Source organism: Anser brachyrhynchus, assembly GCF_964034855.1.
Source record: "Anser brachyrhynchus genome assembly, chromosome: 12".
NCBI lineage: Eukaryota > Metazoa > Chordata > Aves > Anseriformes > Anatidae > Anser > Anser brachyrhynchus.
The window spans coordinates 14,098,914-14,120,839 of record NC_137707.1 but is presented as its reverse complement, the minus strand read 5'-3'; the positions used below and the strand labels follow the sequence as shown (position 1 = coordinate 14,120,839).

Below are 21,926 nucleotides of genomic sequence, written 5' to 3'. Positions count from 1 at the left end.
AAAAAGGAGTACTCTGGGTTGCAGGAGCACAACAGGAACAAATGTCAAGGGAGAGAGCTCCTTTGATACAAAAAATTACAGTTGTACAGTAAACCAGCAATCATTTTTCTTCCTTTGCAATGCAGCAGCTATACTGGGTACCTCAACAGAGCATTCACAGTTATGAAAGGGGGGGCTAGTTTCACTGTATTAAGAATCAAGGTTTTTACAAGTTTTAGTCAAGATTTCATATGGCACAACTTCAAATTAGTTATTTAGAAACAGTCATTAGTTATTTAGAAACCGAGTCACCTCAACTGAGAGTATCTCACTGGATGGGAAAAAGTATTAGATTATTCTGTATTAAATCATACGCTTCTTTTAGATAGGACAGCTCTCAAGATTTAGAGTCTGCAAGAAATACAAGCAGTATAACACCAGATGACTTGTAGTAAATATATATATACACCTTTTTTATATAAATAAGTCATACAGCATCAAAACGTGTTTTTTATTATCATAGGAAACCAACCACTGTTTTTAAATCAAAGCATTTATTTCTTCATTATTTTTCTTTAGCTAATATGGTTTTACATTCTTTATTCTCCAGCCACACTTCAGCTTGCTGAAGGAACAGTTGATGCATGATCCAGATCATTCACGCTTAGAATAAGAAAGAAAACCAAGCTTATTTTCCAATTCATTTACAGCTCTGTATGACCTTCTCAGTCATTTAAACAACTCACTATGACCTTTCCATACATTTCAATTTTGAGAAGTACCTCAAATAACATCATTCAAAACCAACAACATTTGCACTTAAAACACACAAATATCTTCCAATTAAAAGACCCAAAAAGTTCCACAAAACTGTGAATTAATAAGACTTAATTCAGTTGACTAGAATCGTCTTTTTAGACAGCATCATTTGTTTTGGGCCCATTTCTGCCACAGCTGGAGAATTCTCAAATTCTATCACCATTAGAAGTTGATGTTATGTAGCACTATGCAAAAAGCAGTTATTTACTGTCAGAATGACAGTTACACCCACTCCTGTACAATTACCTTAAAGACAAAGTGATCTGAGATTAACCACCACAAGATCAGCCCTTTGTCCTGGAGGAATGCAGAGGAGGAGATATTTAACACCAAGGTGCAGGAAGGATCCAGACTTCTGATGTCTAGTTTACACACGATTTGTTTAGCAAGGTATTGATAAATTACAGTAAATCCATGGTTCACGTAAGATTTTTGCAGCACTCTGATCAGAATATAGTACTCATCTATGCTGGACATCTAGATATTCCTATTTCAGTTTGCACGTTAAAGCTTCCTTGCGTATAATTCTTAAGAAGTACTGTGCAAACCACGCCCAGATCCATTCAGGTAGACGCTCACCCACTGCGAACTGTGAAGAGACACAGGGAAACAAGAAAAAAAAAAGAGGAAGGAGCTGGTTAAGATATATTCTATTAAACAGTTTCTCAAATTCTTAATGTTGTGTTTCTCAAAGAACAACAGTACCCGTTCAAACATGAGCAACTAAACCTTAAATTCCACCCCCCACCCCCCCCCCCAAAGTTTATTCAGCCCTTTTGGAAGGAGTGAATACAGCACAATAGTTAAGTTCTTCAAATAAATATTGAAGTGGTTTATTTGTTCAACAGCAATGCTGTCTACTTCCTTTAATTCCCACATCTCGCCAGAATCCCTTCCGTTTCTGGTCTTCGCTTTGGAGTAATTCACATTTCTTCAGTTCCTTCTTCTCTACTTGATGCTATAGAGCCAATAGGTTTGACACGTGACACGCAAGCAGCAAGTGCAATGAGGTACCCCGCTTTTGAATAAAGTGTTGTCTCTTTCCCATTTGTTGCATATTTCAACTAGAAATTGGATTCACTGTCTCATTCTAAAAACAAGCATGGCTGAACATTTTCTTTTTTTTTGAGCAGAATTAGTGAGATAACATGGCACAATGCCTTTAGGTCTTATGGTATATGCCGTACTCTTTCAGAATACTGCCATGTTTTTTGTTTGGACTCTTGAGAAAGTAAACAGCTTACTTTTTTTCTACTGACAAGCACTAAATATTTGGATGAATTTTCTTACCTTTATTGAATGCTTCCAGTAACCAGGGGTCCTTTTGGATAACCCAAGGGTAGAAATAGCATGACTTGCATATTCTTCAGCAGAAGGAAAAAAGAAAGATCTCTTTGATGTAACGCTACTGCACGATACCATTTTTGTAGCGATGACGAATGGGGTTAAACTCTGAACAAAAATTCCTTTTGAGGCATATTCGTAATATAGTGCTCTACTGAAATAGTCCAAGTAGGTCTAGGAAGACAAAAGCAGAAGACATTCAATTTTGTTTGTTTTTACAATCAAGTCTCACTGCAGGGTTTTAGTAAAACCACAGAAAAGTTGTAGCATACTTGAAACATTAGCTTTAAAAGATGAGACCATAAAATATACATTTCTAAAGCTTGACCAACATTTCTATTTGCTGCTGTTTGTTTGCTGGGACCTAAAACAATACAGTGCCTTGCAGGAGAAAGTGACAGCTTAGCTTTCTGATGTGAAATTAACAAACCACCCATGAATTTCTGCCTAAAACCAATACAGAAACTTTTATATAACTTTTATATTGTTCAGTCTGAGGGCATTGAAGAAGACATTCCTAAGTTAATTACTGTCAAAAGGACAAAAAAAATAAGTCCCATTTTTTAAAACATTTACAAGTGAACTACACACTCAACCGATCTTCCCCCGGTTAATTACTTGCTGGGACTCCCTTGCACAAAATTAAGCATGCATTTGTTCGTGTGCATCTGCATCATCTCCTTTATCTCATTTTACTTTTACCAAATCACAGGAGAAAGCACAAGCCTGAAAACTAAGGTTACAGGAATCAGAATGGAAAATGATCATGGCTTAATCTTATCAGGGGAGCACCCCCGATGCCATACTGAAGCTGCGGTTGTGCTGCCTGGCCAGTTAAATCTGAAAGAACATCTTAGACTCTGCTTGTGAATGATTATTTTTTTTTTTTATCCTCAACGGCCTTTCAAAAGCATGGTTTCCAACCAACTGTTGAATGAGCATCTTCTACTGACATTCTTACACCTGCTTTCAGGAAAAAAAAACAAAACCAAAACCATGCAAACCAACCACTCTGAACACCCCACACTGTTAGTGCACAAGGAAGCTTAAGATGCCAGAGCACCTTGTTCCCACTTTCGTGCCAAACCGGAGACTATGCTTTAAACCAGATTGCTGATCTAGGATCTGGATTAACGATGTTGGTTAAAGCAAGAAGTTTTAGTAGACCTTTGGTTTCATTCTGTTCTTTTTCATTCAGGCCATTTCATTGATATAGTTCAGAGTGCAGTTCTACATACACTTAGCATAACCAAGAGACAGATGCTCCGCAACAGGAATCTTGAGCCAGTTTCCACACTGAAGACAATCCACACGGAGTTATACTTTGGGGTAATATAGTTGGTTTTGCTCCAGGCAGAAGGAACTACTTGCAAGAGCTATCCTGGAACAAGGCTGTGTGGAGGTTAGGCTCCAGCAGAGGGCAGCAACCAACAGCAGAAGCAACCATCACTTTGGGTTTAGACAACTGGATCTGGAAGAGATCTTTCTACTTTCTCGGCTGCTTCTCAGTGGGATTAAGCAGCAAGTTATCCAGCACGAGTCTGCATCCGTGCACACTTCAGGGGCAACTTCAGCATTATCTAGTTATCCCATCCTATTCAGCAATGTCAGGATCTCCTGAGGAAGAAAAATTACGGGGAAGTTCTTTTTGCTTCTAAGTATGGTACAGGACAGAGGTATAAGAAGCCTTCTGCTCCACCTAGCCCCTTGGTGTTTGCTGAAGCAGCGTGTTGTTGGTTTTTTTTGTTTGTTTGTTTTTTGCCACAGCTCTTGTTGCAGTGACAGCTTGTGCACGACTGTAATACCTCTTGCTACCAAATAACCAGCCTGCAAGTACCTTGAGATATCCCTGCACACTTTTCAGCTACAGAAGAGAGAAGAAATTCCTCAGCCTTTCAATGGGTCATAGAATTGCCACTATTGGTTTGAACATCATTCCTCTGAGGAATATGACACTTCTCCTAGAAGTACCCTTATGCTGCAGTTCACACATAATCCACATAGCAGACCTTGTCTCAAAGCCCATTAATGGGGAGGAAAAGAAGTGCAGCATAATACGTGAAACATGAACAAATCCCTAGAAAACTTTCAAGCGTTTTGATATCTTTGCTGAACATGTTAAAAAACCACCTATAATGCTTTTCCTTTTCAGTGCTTATCATCAAATATCATATCCTAACTTACTTTTGAGGCTCCATAGATTGTTAACATTGGTGTGGGCTGACAGCAGGATGCAGACGAGACGTTCACAATTGCACCTCTCTTCTTTTCTACCATGCCTGGCAGCACAATGTGCACCATCATGTTAGCAGAAGCAATATTTATGTTGATCATGTCCCACAGCATGTCCTCAGACAGGTTAGTGAAATAGTCCGGGTAGGTATAGAACAGTCCTACATTATTCACCAAGATCCCAATTTCTCTGTCTTTCAGGCCCTCCTTAATGGCTTGGTAAGCCTCACGCCCCTTACTGAAGTCAGCTACTATGAAATCTGTTTCCACTTTGTATGTTTCAGATATGCTTCTAGATACAGTCTGCAGCTTCTCCTTGTTTCGACTGATTAAGATGATGTTGACACCACGCTTTGCCAGTTCTTCAGCATACGCCTTCCCGATACCATCGGTGCTACCTGTTATTAATAGAAAATAGAACAGCAGTGTGAAAATCAGAACAGCTGCAGTCTTCTATTTCGACAGTTCTTTTAATTGCAGCTTTATTCCCTTCTCTGAAGATGACGTGGCACTGAATATGCTGAATAACACTAAAGATAACAATGTCAGTAGCAACCTTCTGCAATGGCACCTCATACAAGTTTCTTATTTCTATGACAACAGCAGAGCACTTCGAGTAGAACCTTTATGAGAGGATGTCAGAGGTGCATGACTTAAACCTTCCTGAAGAACTTGAGCACATGTGAAAATCCCATAGCAAAAATAATACATTGGCTGCACCTCTCTCTGAGGTTGCTTATGGAGTCTCATGCTCCCTTACACGTGCTTGGGGTGGAGCTTACAATTTCTGGGAAAAGTTGTTCTGGGATTCTTTTTCAGCAGTCAGTCACCACACTGAGGACCTGAATTTACTAAGGCACTGTATTGCTGTCCCTGACTGACTACAGTATCACTGCTCAAGCAAATTAACTTGTATTCACCAACCCAAGTCAATACAGGCCCCAGCTTGTGCCATAAGGCTCACCCAGCGATGTACGCCAGCAAGTTTTTACAGGACTGATACAACACGTTATATAAGCATAAGCAAATACGCTGCTTCAGTCTCTTACCAGTGACCACTGCCCATCTTCCATACTGCTTGACAAGATCAATCTCACCAACCAGCTTTGGAACAACGTGAAGCCTGAGGATGCTGTAGGTGTTGAAGGCAAGAGTCATGCACTTCCTGACTGTGTACCAAGCTCCAATTAAAGCCAGGGCCTCTACATAAGAGCTGCAAGAACGACTGATCTCTCTGTACAGGAGGTAGAAACAATCCACTGCAGCCATGGTGATCAAAAGCCTAAGAAAAACAAGAAAAAGCAGGTAATTATGATCTCTTCAGCCACATAAACTGTTCAAACCATTGAGATTTGGCAGTTTCAGTTATGTGCTACATCAGGGAGCGGCAACTGAAAAATGTCTTTCAACATATTCCCACCAAAAGTGATGCAACACTTGAAATAATAGAAGCAGCGCATCTTTAGGAATCAATCTGCACTACATTCCAGAAGAACAAACAAAAACCTTGGTAATTAAAAATGAAATAACACAAAATCCTGTAGGTATGAGAATATAACAAAGTTTCCATGAAGGACATTAACAGCAGCTGTTTAGACTATGCTCAAGGGCTTACTTATCCGTTGGGCTGTAAAGACATGGATCTACGATCCTGTGAATGACACAATCCAAGCCCAAGCAGATAAGGGAAACTCAACGTGCAAAAACTGCCTTTGGACGACCAAAATCACCTACAAAAGTGGGGATAAGCAGCAGGGGAGAGCTCAACACATAGCAACAAGCTTCCTCCAGCACACCCAGCCAGGCTGAGGGCCTTTCCCTCCTCCTCCAGCCTTCCAAACGCCTCAGGAGCCTTTCCCCGGCCTTTCACGCAGCTCACAGCGCTTTTAGCGGTTAAATACACTTTAAAACACGCACCCCCAGCCTGCCACCGCTGTATCCCCACACGCACCGCGCTCCCCCCCGCAGCACCCCCCCCCCCCCCCCCCCCCCCCGACCCTAAAGGGCTGCACCAGAGGAAAATCAACCCCCAGACAGCGGCCTGCCTGCCGGGACGGCCTGCCTGCCGGGACCGCCTCCCTCAGGGGCCGCCTCCCTCAGGGGCCGCCTCCCTCAGGGGCCGCCTCCCGCCGGGGCCACCTCTCGCCCAGCCTCTCCCTCAGACCACGCCGCCGCCATTACCGGAGCCAGGCCGCGGGGCCTTGTGGGCCTGCGCGGCGTCGCCATGGCGACAGCGGCTGTTGGGGCGGGGAGCGCGCTGCCGCCCGTTCCTCAGCGGACCCCTAGCGTCACAGGTTCGAATCCCCGGCCCGGAACGCCAAGTCGGGTTTTGGGTTCAGGTAAAGGGAAGTGGGGGTTTAATTTGAGGTCTTCTCTGACCTCAGGGACATTGGGGGTGAAGTGTAACAGCACCCGCAGTCCTCGCCAGGTGACAGCTCGCTGGCAGGCAGCGCAAGGCAGTGTGGTGGAGGAGCAGCATCCCTGCCCCCTCGGCTTGCCAGCCCTGAGAGGAAAAAAGCGACTTGCTCTGCTTTTGGGGTCTTCACTGTGTTTTGGGGTCTTCACTGTGTTCTTCACTGCTCTGAGGCATGTGCCTTTCAGGGCCTCCACGGTGAGAGGTTGTTGCTGGGCAGGCTGGATAATTTTGTACTGTCTTTTATCTATAACAGGTTCTCCTGCTAAAGCCTTTAGAAAGCTTGTCTGGCAGTTGGATTTTAAGTCAAACACCGACTTGAGTTGATTTTGTCTAAATCACATCTCTTAAAATGCAAGCACAAAATGGAGACTCGGACGCAGGCCTTGGAGCGGAGGTCATTGCCCAAGGGGTGGCGGGAGAGCCTCCTAACAGCACAGGGAACGATGCGACCCACACAGAAAATGAAGGAAATTCTGTCAACACAGGTGAGCTCTTCCACTTGGCTTGCTAGGGTGAATTTAGGGAACGTTTAGAGAACTGAGTCAGTCTCAATGGTATCAAGTCTGTTGTCACTCATCTGGATACAAGGTGAGTTTATTCTTTCTCCCATTAAAGTCACTGAAAATCTTGCTAGAACTGAGACTTACCTCCGTTACCTATATTCTTGTGCTTTTTTTCGTTTTTTTTTTTTCAGTTTCTTTATTTTTCTTTTTCTGGAGGTATACCTTTTGTATTGCAGTCATACATCTAGCCTGACCTCTAGAAGTTTTAATTACAGCCATATGTAAATGTTCTGGTACAATCATTTTGTCTTTGCTGTCTCTTTTTAAGTGTCAGGACTACGAGCACAACTAGAAGGTACAGAGCAAGAATCTGAAGAGAAGACTATTGAAAATGCAATTACTCAAACACAGTCTAAAGACAATTTGAATGAGTATAGCACTGGAGACACCCTTGAAAGAGTGCAAAAAGGTAATTTTCTGATAGCTAGACAAAAAAACAGTGTTTGCCACAACTCAGATACACCCATTATCACGGTCTCATGCAAATCTTACATGCAAATCTAGCAGTCTTCTTAAACTCAGATTATTTTTAATTAAATGTAATGTACTGTAGATATCTAAGACCATAAGAGCACCGGTGCCAGTACTTTATTATCATTGTACATTGCAATAATCCTTTTAAAAACTAGTGGGTACTACCTGACTTCCGGATCTAAACAAATGCAATACTTCAGCCGTTTATTTTGCTACTAGTTATTTTATTACTTTCCTTCTATAGAAAGTTAAGCTTCCTTTCATTAAAAAGATGAGCAAATGCCTTGGTTGTAATATATCTTTTCTTGAAATTCATATTCAAATGTTCTTTGGTATTTCTCTGAAGTAATTGGGAACATGACCCTTTTTCCCCAACTTATATTGTTGAACTGCAATTTGTTTTTTTCTTACAATAAAGATGTTAAAACTCAAGAGAAAGCCTTCAACTGTATGTCCAGAACAGATCAACAGAATGAACAAAAATCAGATGGTGATCACAAGTCAGTAACCAGCTCATTCAGTCAAAGGACAGAAGAAAATGGGGGCTGTGTAAGGTAATATATCAGTTAGTGATGTTTTCTGTTTAAATCTTGGCATCACTGAAGTCAATAGGGTTTCACTATTCTACATATTAATCTTAACTCAGGAGAATGATTTTGAAGATGAACTTGAGACTAATCGATAAATCAGGAATTGTTGGTATTTCTAGTATTTACACTGTTCTTTTATGGCCACGGTAGCAAACTGCCTTTTAAATACATGATGTAGTCTATTTAATGGATCTGAACAAAATTGTTCAAACTCTTGTGGGGGTCTTTTGTCGGATTTGATCATTTCTCAGTATGAATTCAGACGATACATTGTATAAGTTCATCTCAATGTAAATATTACATTTGTCAAGATAATTTTTAGCAGAGGAAATTCAGAGGTACCTCAGACAGATAACAGTAAGGTACAACTCCTTTGGAAGCTCTCACTTTAATTTTGACCCAGACTAAACCAGTATGGGCTGTGATGGCTGTTCATTAATGCGAAATGGGATTATTCTCTTGTTTTCTCTAAGTAAGCACATTTGTTTGCAATAAAATTAAAAACCATGTTTAGTACTATTTCATGACAATGCTGAAAGTCTGGTGACATGGTCTAGATATGCAATGATACATAAGGAGCAATGAAAAGTAACTGTCCATTCCTGTACCTGCTTATATGTTAGCGAAACTTCCCCAAGAAAGTTTATGTTGCTGCTGGCTCTAACATGTCTGTTCTATAGGAGACAGTTATAGTCCTTTAAGGCCAAGTTAGAGATTCTCTCTGAGTTATCAGGAAGTAGATCGGACTCGGCAGACATAGAAAACATCATTACAGGCTAATCAGGTTGGCACACTTCAAAATGAAATTCTTACGAAGAATGATGTCAGAGAGCAACAATTGCATAAGATAATTAGTGTTCTTAAGGAATACATTTTATGATCCTATAATTGCCTGAGGATGATGATAATTTGATTAAGTGCTACTGTAAATAGCACAATGAAAGTCAGTGTAATACACTGCAGCCATATAGCATTCAATAATGTACCTGGGCTCACAATGCAAGAAAAGAGTACCTATTTAGAGATTTGGCTTAAAGTTTATAAATCCTTCATTTCTTCCAAGAATTATGGAGCAGTAACTGGCTGACAATCATATTTTATATTGCCCCAGGAACTCAATTGACTAGTTAGATGACTGTATTAGAGTTTTGGTTCCTTAGCGGTATTGAGGTTTTCAGTGTGGTAAATAACTATATTTAAAAAATAAATAAATAAAATAAAAAATAATTATGAAAGGTATGCCTTCAATGCTTTTTTTTTCCATTTTTAAAATATCTTCTTGCCAAGAAAATCTTACTGTTGCAAGATTTAGTCCGACAAATACTTATAGCCGCAAATGCAAAGTTAAATTCATTAATATGAGATTGAGAAATGGAAAATAATTTGGGGTCATATAACAGCAAAGAGTGGAGAAAAGAATAGGAGAGGAAGGAACCAGAATCTAACAAAATCATACTACTTTTTGCAGGAAGATTCCCAACCTACTTTCCTTTTTTTATAGTAGAAATAGAAAGAACCTGGTAACACACTTCAGACAGGCAGAAATGGAAAGACACTAAACAAAAAAATCAACAGCTTTTTTGCTCTGAGTATAGTCTTGAAAGCTGTAGCTATTTCTCTTGCATAAAAGAGCTATTAATTATGTTGCATTAAAATGGGTTTAAAAAACAAAGATTTCAGAATGTGCACTGAAATACATTTTGTTTGTTTCTGCTTCCTATTTTTATTTTAGAATGACAAAAAAGATTCTGCGAGACATTTGTAAGCAGCAGAAATTGTACTTGACCCCATCCTTAAATGATATACTTTACCTGCATTATAAAGGTAAGGTGTGGAAAGAGTGTATAGATTTATCATTCTTAAATAGTATTCTAGCAGGGAATCTAGTTTATGGCTAACTGAGGTAAAGTATAAAACATTCTTTTAAATTAGAAACATAATTTAATTTGACAAAAAAATGTAATTTAGAAACAAAATAAGTCAATATGAAGGTAGATAAGTGAACTGATTATAGACCTAATTCATTTTGGGGACTCATTCAAAGGATTAATAGGAACCAAGAAAGACTATTTTTTCAAAACGGTAGCCTCTAAAAAATGATATATTAACATGCCGGTCTAGGTTGCCTTCAGAAGAAAATATATGCATTTTTTTCTTTTTAAAGGTGCTTGTATAAAGAAGTTTTTAATTAGCTTTTGAGACATAAAAATAGTCAGGAAGAAAACAAACAGTAAACACACTGCATGTTCTCAATACTACTGAAAGAAAGAGCAATTGCTAGAATGAACATGGATCATCCAGTTCTGATCTTTGAGCAGGTTTTTTGCTTTATACTGCTAGATCATAGAATATCCCGAGTGGGAAGGGACCCATAAGGATCATCGAGTCCAAATCCTGATTATTCATGATAGCATAAGAAATGTTTTAAATAAATGCAGCATGCTAGACCTACCTTCTACATTTGGCCTTGTGTTTGCTATTTTCTCATTATTTATTGAGAATCTAGAGGGTTGTGCAAGGTACAGACCAAACTAGGTACCTTATAGGTACATTTTCTCCCTTTATGGACCAATTGAATCAGCAGATATATTGCCATCAATTTGAATGTAACAGCTCAGAGGCTGTTTCAGCAGCACTGGTTTAAATACATTAAATAAATGTATTTTTCCAAAGACTTATTTTTAGCCAATACAATTTCATTTTGAAATGTCTTTCTCTGCAGGATTTGACCGACTGGAGAACCTTGAAGAGTATACTGGATTGAGGTGTTTATGGCTGGAATGCAATGGCTTAAGAAAAATAGAGAATTTGGAGGCTCTGACAGAGTTGCGCTGCCTCTATTTGCAACTCAATTTAATTAACAGAATTGAAAATCTCGAATCCTTAGAAAAGCTGGATTCCCTCAACATCAGTAACAACTATGTCAAGACCATTGAGAATCTCTGTAAGAACTGTTGGTGCAAAATATTTTAACTTATAAGGAGCTAATATTTAAATTATAAGGAGCTAAGCTTTGACAGTTAGTTGCAGTAGATTTAAGATTTTTTTTAAATCATGTTAAAATGTTGTACACTATCCAATACCAAAGTCCACAAGGTTTCCATTGAAGTCAAACCTATGTATTATGCAGTTTAAATAGATGAGAAAACATACAATAACTACTTAAATGCAGATAGCCAGAACAATATAGTATTTCCTCACTTCATAATACCATCTCAGTACTGAGCTGTTTTGCAGAGAGGCTGACGATCCGGTTTTCACCATTTACTTTACAGTTAAGATGTGCGTTGGCAGTTGCAGACATGATTACCAGCTCTTTTATGTCTGTTGAAAGGATTTATTCCATCTTCAGCAGAAAATTAAAGAAAAAAATGCTCTATATTATCATTTGTTTACATTAAGGGTAATTTGAAACAGAAGCTCTTGCTTTTGTGTAACTGACTAGTTCAAAAGGTGAATTGAAAACAATCAACCATCCTTAAAACAAACAACTATTTCTTGAGGTGAAGAAAGGATCTGTGGAGGCATAGCCAAAAAGTACATATAAGCAGAACAACAAATACAGAAAAAAGCTTCCCAGAATTCAATATAAACAATTATGTTGAAAGTGCAGTATTCTACTTGCTCCAGAAAATCACCATGAAGCAGTGACTCTTACCTTTCTTTTCATTGCACTGTTCTTGTCTGACAGCTTGTCTGAAAATCCTGAACACTCTGCAGATTGCTCACAACAAGTTAGAAACAGTGGAAGACATACAGCACTTGCAAGAATGCCCAAGTATTTCTGTTCTTGATCTTTCCCACAACAACTTAAGTGATCCAAATATTATAACTATTCTGGAGGCAATGCCTAATTTGGTAAGCTGAATGCAGCTGAGGGTTTGTATCATGTATATGGTTGAATACTTTTTAAAAGCTTTGTCAGGTAGTCCAGTGCATGGTCTAAATGGTCCAGGTCCTGGTCTAAAATGTTATTAAACGTGTTTAGTTTTTTAGTAGATTACCTGTAGTAACTAAGATGTTCTATTTACCACTTGCTTTTGAAATGATAGGGAAAGTACATATCCAAGTTGTGTGTATTTTTGTTATTTTTTTGAATCTGAACTTTGAAATTTGTTTCCTTTGTTTCTCTAGCGTGTGCTGAATTTAATGGGAAATCAAGTGATCAAGAAAATCACTAATTATAGAAAAACACTTACCGTTCGACTAAAACAGCTAACATATCTGGATGACAGACCAGTTTTCCCGAAGGATAGGTAAGAAACAGAGACATCTTTACACAGCAGTAAGGCTCAAATGCTAATGATCTTACATCCAGTTTTTAGCAATACTGTCATGCAAGGAATGGAAGACTGACTGGTAAAATTTATTGAGGGTGGGTAACTTTCATTACAATAGAATTGTACTACATAAATCTACATACCTAAAAGAAACTAAGCTCTTTTTTTTCTTTTTTTTTTTTTTCCACAAGATAATTAATTATTGAACAGAATTGTTTTACACAAAGTCTGTAGGCCACAGAAGCAAATCCTGATTTCAACAGAAACTGAACAGGTGTCAGGGAAAGCAGAGCCACGATCAGCAGTCCTGATGGATCTTTGGTGTTGTAATCACTGGCATTTGGATATCTTTGTTTCTTTTGTTGCAGTTTCACATGCAAGATAAGATAGATGTGCAGCCCGGTTGCATAAGGGATTGGTATTGCTATCTGATGGTTTGTTGTGGTTTTTTTTGTTTGTTTGTTTCTGTTGATGATACTTTATGCTGCTACAAACTATTTCAAATTTCTCTTCTGTTAGAGAGAGAATCTTTTACGACTATATTGCAGTGAGCTCTTTTGTTTTCATTAGAGCCTGTGCAGAAGCCTGGGCTGTTGGAGGGCTTGAAGCTGAGAAAGCAGAAAGGGAAAAATGGGAAACCAGAGAGAGAAAAAAAATCCAAGATAGCATCGATGCTTTAGCAACAATCAGGCAAAAAGCAGAGGAAAAGAAAAGACAAAAGTATATGGAAGAAAGAGATGCAGGTGCAAAATGTGGAAACGAAGATGCAACAGCCACCCTAGAAGGTTTGTGGTTAATATTTTGGAAGAGTTTATGTCTGCTTTTATTTGAACGTTTACAATAAATTAATAGTTCCCAACTATACAGAAGCAAGCAATTTTTGAAAGGTACTTATGAATCTTCTTTTCCCATACTAACCACTTCATTAATCTTACCACATTTTAGATTAACCAGCAAGCTTTTAAGGAATCATCACCTTTCTCATTGCTGATAAAATAAACAAAACCATAGCAAAGCACTTTCTGTCTCAGCTTTTCAAGCTGTTGTTCTCTACACCAGAGCAACCAGGTGCTAGTCAGGGCAGTAGTGGTTCCAGCATGTATTCATGCCCTGACTTACTGCCCTTTTTTATGCCAGAAATTCTCCTGTCACATTATTCAAGATGGCATAAAGTCATGACCAATAGTAATCCCCAGCCTAGCCTTTTCTAGAGCAGTATGCATATTTCAGGATAAACAAGACAGAAGACAATAACAAAGAAGTACTACAGTGCAGAAGAGTATTTGTGTGGTGCATTTTGGCTTTCACAGGCTCTGAAGTCAAACAGTTGACTAGCAAGTAAAACTTTTTCAGCAACCTAGTAGATTGCATAAAGTAGAGGATAACTTTGGCAGTTGATCCGTCAAAATACTCAAGCATATATTTAAATGTAGTCACTTGTGAGTCCTCTCAAGGTTAACTATAGATACCAGACAGTTATTTACTACAGCGTGTTCTCTAGATGAGATTTTGTTGGGGAACTGTACATGCTGGGGAGTTGAGATGGAAAAACGTTGCTGCAATGCTAGGAGGACTGCCGAACCGTGAATAGCTGCTCAAACAAAGTAGGAGCTTTTGATGCATATTTTGGGCTAAGCTACTAAGACCGTGTACAGTTTGGATATCTAGAATAAGTGATGGCAGGTTAACCCAGCAGTTTCAATGAATTCATTTCTTTTGTAGGAGGATCTGCAAATTCAGATAACAATGATGGAAATTGTAATACATCAGAGACATCAAATCTATCAGAAGAGCAAGAAACTCAAGAGAAGACTGAGAAATTTAGAAAGGAAAGTTTTGATGCTCATGATGGAGTGATAACACTTGTACCAGACAGGGGAGATAACACAGACTTCCCACCTGAAAGTATTCCTGCAAGAATTCAAGAGGATTCACATATGTCAAGTTCTTACAAACACTTAAACTTCAGCAAGGAGCTAGATGGTAACGTACACAGCGAAGAATGAAACCAAACTGGGGAAGTACAGATGATAAGCCAAACTCTGTCTCAGTGTAACTCCCCTTTGCTGTGATTCAAAACCGCTGATTCATAGCTAAAAATGTCCCGTTAGATTTCCATAGTGGTGAGTTGAAAAGCAAGTAATTCTGGGTAGAATATTCGTTTAATACAACAACAAACACAAAATCTGAGTGCCCAGCTTGCAGCTTCTGATATGTAAAGTTGGAATTCCACTTCTCAAACATGCTAGGTTTAGTGACAGCACAGTAGAGCTTACAGGCTTCCCATGCTCCCACAGACTGTGTATTCTGTCTGCCAGCAAAAGCTGGATGTAACTCAAGAAGCAGTTCTGTGCCTTCGCACATGGAAGAATGTTTTTCTTTTGTAGATATATGAAATATATTATTTTAAAGTGCAAATATTAATTTATAAATTTTAAGGGAGACAAATATTATGATGGATAAACAAAGCACTGGGTTCAGCAATGAATTCAGCAACAGTAGTCAGATTCCCAGCAGTCTGGTTCTACAGTGTTGCAACATACAAAGCCTTTTATGCAGTTAGTTTTCTGCAACTAGCTATTTTTTTATTCTTCAGATTTACCAAGAGAGAATACAGTTACTGAAAGGGCAATGGTTCCTGAACTGGGTGAATATGCTGAAATTGAACAGATCAAACTAGAGACACCAGAGAAACTTCGTCTTGATGTATGTATTAGATTAAGATTTTGAGAAATTAAGATTTGGGTATTGTCTACTCCCAAATTAATTCCTGTAACATCCTGGCTGAATAAAGCATACGGCTAGACTTATAATAAAGGTCCATGACTAGGAAAAGTAGAAGGAATCAAAGGAGAAATAACAATAAAGTTGTAGGGTATTAATTCTTTCCAGCATGTGGAAAGGATTTACCACGGCTACCAAATTCTGGTTTGTCCTGTGGCCGTAGATCACCTGAAGCTGACCTTTTAGCTCGGTGATTTCTCTGTGGAGAGAGTTATGGGGGCTTTTATTTGAAAAATAGAAATCACAATAAAAATAATCCAGTGAATAAATGTGTCCCGTTAGGCAAAACGCAAGTGAAATATTCATTGGAAAAGGCAAATGACTGTGGAAAAAGCATAATGAAGAAATAGCCAGCCAGTTATTGTAAATGCTTGCTAGCAATATTAGATAATATAATTAGTTCTCAAGATAAAACTTTCAGGTGTATTTTCAAGAAATGCTGAATTTGCATTTTCCACACGTATATTAAGTGATTAACATTTTTAATATATTCATCTATTTTCTGAGATTTCTATCTGATGATTTAAATATTTAACCATGAAGGCATGCGTAATACCACTGAAAAATACAATATGAGTGCAAAGGAATACTATTTGGTATGTTCTAATTACAACCCTACTGCTAAACGGACAGTGTCAGATTATGACACAATTAGCAACAGTAAAATTTTGAGTTTATGATTTTCCAGAGCATTTAATATACTGTTTAACCCCTTATACAGAGACTGTTAACTAAATTCTTTCTGGCATGTTTTAGAAAGGTCAGTTATATCTTTTCTATGTCCTTAATTTCCCAGGAAAAAAATCCATCCTATTATTGAAGGGCCCAACTCACTGCTTTAGTAGAGGGCTTATTGCATTGCTGCATCTTCCTGTTCAGCTATTTTTAATAATCAGTTTAACAAGGACAGTGGAGAGAACTGGCAGCAACTCTAAGTACATACAATATTATTTTTCAAAGAAGATCTTACAGGGCTGAAACAAAAGCTTTAAATACATAGCAATACTGTAGGTCCCCACAAGGTGAAGATCTCAAAGATGCAGTGGATTTTTTTTCCTTCGTGCTGTATGGCACCACTGTGTAACATAGTATAAAAGGAACTCTTCAGCATATGTACGTGGGGTTTCTTTCAACACTTGTGAATATTCTAAGGATAAAATTAAGGATAAAATTAAACAAGAAGGATAAAATTAAACAAATCACATACTAATACACATTTCAGTGTTCTGTGCTACTCTGTTCTCCAGCTGATGTTTAGTAATGGCAAGAGCTGCTGGCAACAGCCTCCAATACTTACGCTACTGCAGATTTTCCGGAGACAGCTAGCATTGACATGGTGGGGAATGACCAAGAAGATGCTGTGAGTGAGAAGCTCGGAAGCAGCGCTGTAGTCAGTGTTTGTATCCTGGAGTCTGTAGATGGTCTCAGTAGTAATATAAGGGGGAAGAGTGGAGGAGGATTTGTAATGCAGTGGTTATGACATCCCTCTGTCAAGCCGAAACAAGCCAAACGTGCAAGAACTGGTCTTTGTGCATAATCCTTGGCAGTGGTTGAGCTACATACCGTGTACCTAAACCAGGATAACTTTCACCAACAAGATTAACAGCTATTTCACATCCGTATTTACATCAAATTCTACTCATTAATGTTAGTCTGCAAATCTTAATTCGTACACTTTTCATCGTATTCTTATAAAACTATTTGAATTCAGGACATGCTGCACTAGCCACAACCACATCAGGAAACACGTTTTATTTGTTGATTTTAATTCTGTAATAGTCTTCACACACCAAATGTACAGATTAGATGTTCCCGATGCTGCTATGCCAAGCAAGTTGCTACACAAAACCAGTGAGCTCTAAAAACACCTTACTTAAGGAGATGCTTTTACCAGTATTAGCCTGCATTAAAAATTTGGCAGAGGTATTACATTCTACGTGTAATTTTGTATTTCCGCCCCCTAGTTTTGCTTTCATGTCAGTAACTTGTCTTAAATAATATTTTTAATGTAAACATGAAATTATTGGGCTTGCCTGAGGAAAAATAATTCTCAGCAAATTTACTGTTCCACTTCCTTAATTACAAGGCTTCCACAGTAAAATACTATTTTATTAGTTGTGTTTAGATTATCAGAATTTACTGATAAATTGTTTCAAATAGATGGCAGATCTTACTTTGGCTGTTACCCATAAAGATGGATTACAGTTGAGATTAAGTCTACTGAATGAGTAAGAAACAGCTAAGAGACATAAACCACATCTCCTTTTAAAATCTTTATAGTGTCTTTTTGTTTATCCATTTTCCTTCCTTCCTTTTTTTTTTTATTTATTTGTTGTTGTTGTTGTTTTTAACCTCCTAGTCACACAGCAGAGTAGAAAAGACCATTCCAATGACATTAAGGTTATTGCCTTCCCATCTGCTATTTCTGGAGACAGATGAATTGTACTTTTCCCACATATGCTTAACAGAGAAAGCTGTCATCCTGGAGAAGATGACAGTCCAGTATTTCTAGTTGTGGCCTCTTATCTGGAAAAGCATTGTGTTGAAAAAGATCCCCAATGAGATAGGGATGACATATTTTATTGATTAGAGCTAACTTTTCCCACTGGTTTTGTGATTGTCTTCAGGAACTGCCTGATTTAGAAGCTATAGATGTAAATGAATTTCCCCCAGAAGAGGAAATCTTTGTTCAAAAGGTAAGATTCTTATTAATTCCAGTGATGAAGCTTCCCTTATGAATGTTTTGCGAAATAAGGGCAATCTGAGTTGTGAAATGCTGTCTTGGAAGACACAATCAGTTGTGCACTTATAAACTAAAATGGATGTTTCATCACATCTTGTATATCCACCTGTAAATCTTCTTTCAATTTGATTTTTTTTATATTTTTGCATTGTAAAAATAGGAGAATGAAAAACTAAGGTCAAATAATGCAACAGTTAAATAAAAATAACTTCTTAGTGGTATATAGCTTTTCAATGAAGATTACTGATAAAATATATTTACTAGTACTAATATGCTGCAAAGGACTGAGTAGATTGTACAATAGCCTACTACTGAATAAAATCAGACTTTTCAACTGAAAATACAGAGACCAAAACTCCTCTGCTTCACTTAATACTACTGATATACAATGCATTCCAGCCCCACTGGTTCGTGCCCCCAGTAGCATCATGCTATGCTCAGACTAAGCTGCTAGACAAGACTATAAACAGAAACTAAAGAGGAAAAAGAAAAAAAAAAAAAAAGATTAAAAGGACAGCTTTGATTCTAGTGTTGCTGATGGCTCATTCTTGCCCTGCTGGAGACAGGCTGATATAGTACATACAGTACACATTTTTGCAACAGCTTGGAGGAACTTGTAAAGTTTTCCTACAGTCCATTTGTGTAAGGCATGGGTTTTATTTGCTCATCTGGTCACATCCTCACAAAAACGTTGCAAAATGTCTTGGCCAACAAAGCCTCCACGTAGAAGATAAGAGAAGGAATAGGGCAGGGAACAAAGAGGATTAATAAAGGAACGTGTGTTAGCAACTCTCATGCTCCTAAGGGTGTTTGGTTCTTAAAGGAAGTCAGATTAGACATTAGATTAGACACTGGGTAGAGTCTGGTAAGTAATATTTTAAAAACAGCAGTAGTAAGAGTCAGCATATTGTGAGAGATCCTGGAAGATGAGAACGTAAGTGTCAGTCACAGTGGTGAAATGTTGACCTCTCAGTCTTGGTCGTGTTGCATCACTGCCCAAACCTTCCACTTTATGTGAAATACCATTGGTTCTTTAGCAGAAATCCAGCCCTGAATTCCTGTAGCCTCCTAATTAAGGGCATTTCCTGAGCAGTGGAAGAGCCAAGGTTAAATTCCTGCTGTGACAAAGGTAAAATAATACATCTGAGCCCATGAATCCTCTTGCCCTTGTCAGTGGCTTGCTCTTGAAGCATGTGGTTTTGGGAAACTGGGGCTTTGTTTTTTTTTGTCTGACATAAAAATAAATTTGCTTTCAGGTTGGATCGAAACTAACCAGTAAGTTGTAAATCAAAGGGCCAGACTACTCTGATCTAGTCTACACAATTATGAAAGCTATCTTTTTTTTTAAATATGCTTGTACTCATTTTGATAAAATGATCAAAAAAAGTATTAGCGGCTACACATTGCTGAATTGCTGAAATATTCCCTTTTTTTCTTTTTTGAACTGTTAGTAGTTCATGGTCACCTCATGGCTAATGTCTGCCATGCAGTTAACCCAGGATCAATCTGCAAAGGAGAAGAGCTGTGGGTGTGAAGCAGATCTTCCATACATTTTGGGAGAAAAGCACATCAGGGATGACAATTGTTGTATGGATTCAGGAGATAGTTACCTATCTTTCATTTGTTATATCTAGAAGGATATATTTTCAATTACATTTTCTGCCTTTACAGCAACGTCACCCAAATATTGAAATAATTTCTGAAATGACAAATGACAGCGATTCTGCCTTAGAGGAAAACAATAAAACCACATTTGAGCATCCAGTAGGAGAAGTTCCAACAACAATTTTTTCGAACGTGTCTAAGACACATAAAGCGCAAGAAAATGAGCGCCTAAGACCCTTTGTTGAATGTTTCTTTATGGAGCCCTCTAATTCAGGAAGATACTTGGAGACCAAAGACAAACAAGCTAACCCCCGTAAAGCCTTGATACAAGAGGTTATCTCTGAACCTACTGATAAGCTACTCTTGTCATCAGTCTGCAATCAACCAGATGACCCAAGCCTGTGGGAAGAGGACAGCAAGATTACAGTTGCTTGCCCTGGTAAGATTACAGCAATACAATTAATCACAGAGTAAAAGGCAGGTGGCGTACACACACTAACATAAAGGATTTGTTGAGCTCTTGTCAAAAAAGCTTTAAATGCACCGTGTTAGTTAACAACCACTTCTTCCTTTTATTTATGTGGGAAGCCTAATAAATTAAGAATTAAAATGTTTCTCTTTTTTTTTTTTTTTACACAGAATTCCTTGCTTTGTATCATTTAAATTGGGCTTTACATTTCTTTTCCCAGTATTAAAGACTACCAGTGAGTTTCACTTGCCTTTCACTTGCCTTTTAACAGGAAATGGCAGTGATGGAGAAGTACAGACCCTGGCTGAAGGCAAAGAGTGTTCTCATGAACCACAAGATGACAAGGACAGTAAGAGGGGATTAGATTAATCACTTTGAATAAAACAAACCAAATCTGGAACATTGTGCCTGCCTGACGGCTTAAAGTTGTTCTCCAAATGCAAAGTTCAGCAGTGGGCCCATCAGTTAAAACTGACGTAACACTTCGTGGTATAAAAAAACACTGCCTTCACCATGAGGACTTCAGTGTTTCACTCAGAGGCAACGCAGCCTCCAACATATGACATTCAGGGCGGAATGTACGGTGATGCCAGCATGAAAGCAGCACATAACCCTCTGTAACCTGCAGGTAACAAGTGCCTTGTGTTCCCACTTGCAAAAGTGCTAGAAATCCCTCACCTCTTCAGGGCAGCTGGGAGCATTTACTACCACTGAAAATGAGGTCAATAGCGTTTTAAGGTTAAATTCCACTCTCTCACATCCTTTCTTTTTCCTTGCATCTTTCTAGAAATGTTTGTATCTTATGGTTTCATTACCTACATAGTTTCAATTCATAATGTAGTATGTTTCTGTCATTAAAACTAAATAAAGATTCTACTTGTAACCCGATATATTTTTAACTTGTATCACCTCACAAGTATGTCATACCACATAGACCTCAACGACAGATCAAGATTGCTTCTAATGATATTTTAAGAATCTAATATTCATAGACATTATAATTGCTTATGCAAAAATAGATGTGGAAATAGCATCCATGGATGGAAAACATGTTTTTACCTTCTAGGGCAATCTGTGGTGAAACATCTACTTATGTCTGCCATTTTCCTTATTTTTCCGTGTGATACATGTCTCAGGATCTGGATTTCAAATATAAAAATAGCCAGCCAGTGAGTTGTAGACAGTTTTGCTATTAATATCCAGACCAAAGGAATTCTCTTTCATTAGCTTCTCTTTTATTTTCCCGTGGCAGTTTTGTGCCAAACTGAAATGGAAGATGACGGCAGTGACTCCTGAACTGGCTTCTCTCTCCTTCCTTCTCCTTGCTCCCCCATCCCACCTTTTTTTTCTTTCCTTCTGCCCCTTCTGAAGTGGAAAACAGGTTTGTCTTAAAGTGTCTTCACAAGAATCTTCTCTTTATAAAGCTGTAGATTATTCCAACAAAATTTGTGATCTGCTTCCCTTCTCTGACAGAAGGATGGATAAGCTCTACTTTGAGGCCGTTGCCTCACGTATTTTTGTGCTGTTTCCACAGTGCTATCAAAATGTATTTGTACATTGTGCATGCACAGAGGATTTTACATCACAGTGTGAACAGCAAGGTCAGCACATGCAGGATGCAATTTCAC

General features: G+C 38.4%; 2 protein-coding genes across 10 annotated transcripts; one reads left to right on the top strand and one right to left on the bottom strand.

Annotated features, from left to right (window-relative positions):
* Window positions 1–516: 516 nt before the first annotated feature.
* Window positions 517–17,460, bottom strand: HSDL1 (hydroxysteroid dehydrogenase like 1). Of its 7 annotated transcripts, none has more exons than XM_080551926.1 (5): window positions 16,779–17,460; window positions 5,424–5,656; window positions 4,327–4,772; window positions 2,089–2,316; window positions 517–1,387 (listed from the first exon to the last, which is right to left on the bottom strand). In XM_080551926.1, the coding sequence occupies exons 1-5, from the start codon at window positions 16,814–16,816 to the stop codon at window positions 1,286–1,288; spliced, it is 1,047 nt and encodes a 348-aa protein (XP_080408052.1). In that variant the 5' UTR covers window positions 16,817–17,460; the 3' UTR covers window positions 517–1,285. The 7 variants fall into 7 exon arrangements, with proteins under 7 accessions (XP_080408052.1, XP_080408055.1, XP_080408053.1 ...); XM_080551929.1 differs by lacking the exon at window positions 16,779–17,460 and adding an exon at window positions 6,556–6,694; XM_080551927.1 differs by lacking the exon at window positions 16,779–17,460 and adding an exon at window positions 6,387–6,481.
* Window positions 6,539–21,727, top strand: DNAAF1 (dynein axonemal assembly factor 1). 3 transcript variants are annotated; one of them, XM_080551921.1, is made up of 14 exons: window positions 6,539–6,668; window positions 7,044–7,275; window positions 7,622–7,762; window positions 8,246–8,381; window positions 10,150–10,241; window positions 11,140–11,361; window positions 12,109–12,275; window positions 12,552–12,673; window positions 13,268–13,482; window positions 14,420–14,680; window positions 15,294–15,403; window positions 18,109–18,177; window positions 19,896–20,268; window positions 20,570–21,727. In XM_080551921.1, the coding sequence occupies exons 2-14, from the start codon at window positions 7,140–7,142 to the stop codon at window positions 20,665–20,667; spliced, it is 2,142 nt and encodes a 713-aa protein (XP_080408047.1). In that variant the 5' UTR covers window positions 6,539–6,668; window positions 7,044–7,139; the 3' UTR covers window positions 20,668–21,727. The 3 variants fall into 3 exon arrangements, with proteins under 3 accessions (XP_080408047.1, XP_080408046.1, XP_080408048.1); XM_080551920.1 differs by having other exon boundaries at window positions 6,580–6,713; XM_080551922.1 differs by lacking the exon at window positions 6,539–6,668 and adding an exon at window positions 6,748–6,960.
* Window positions 21,728–21,926: the final 199 nt, after the last annotated feature.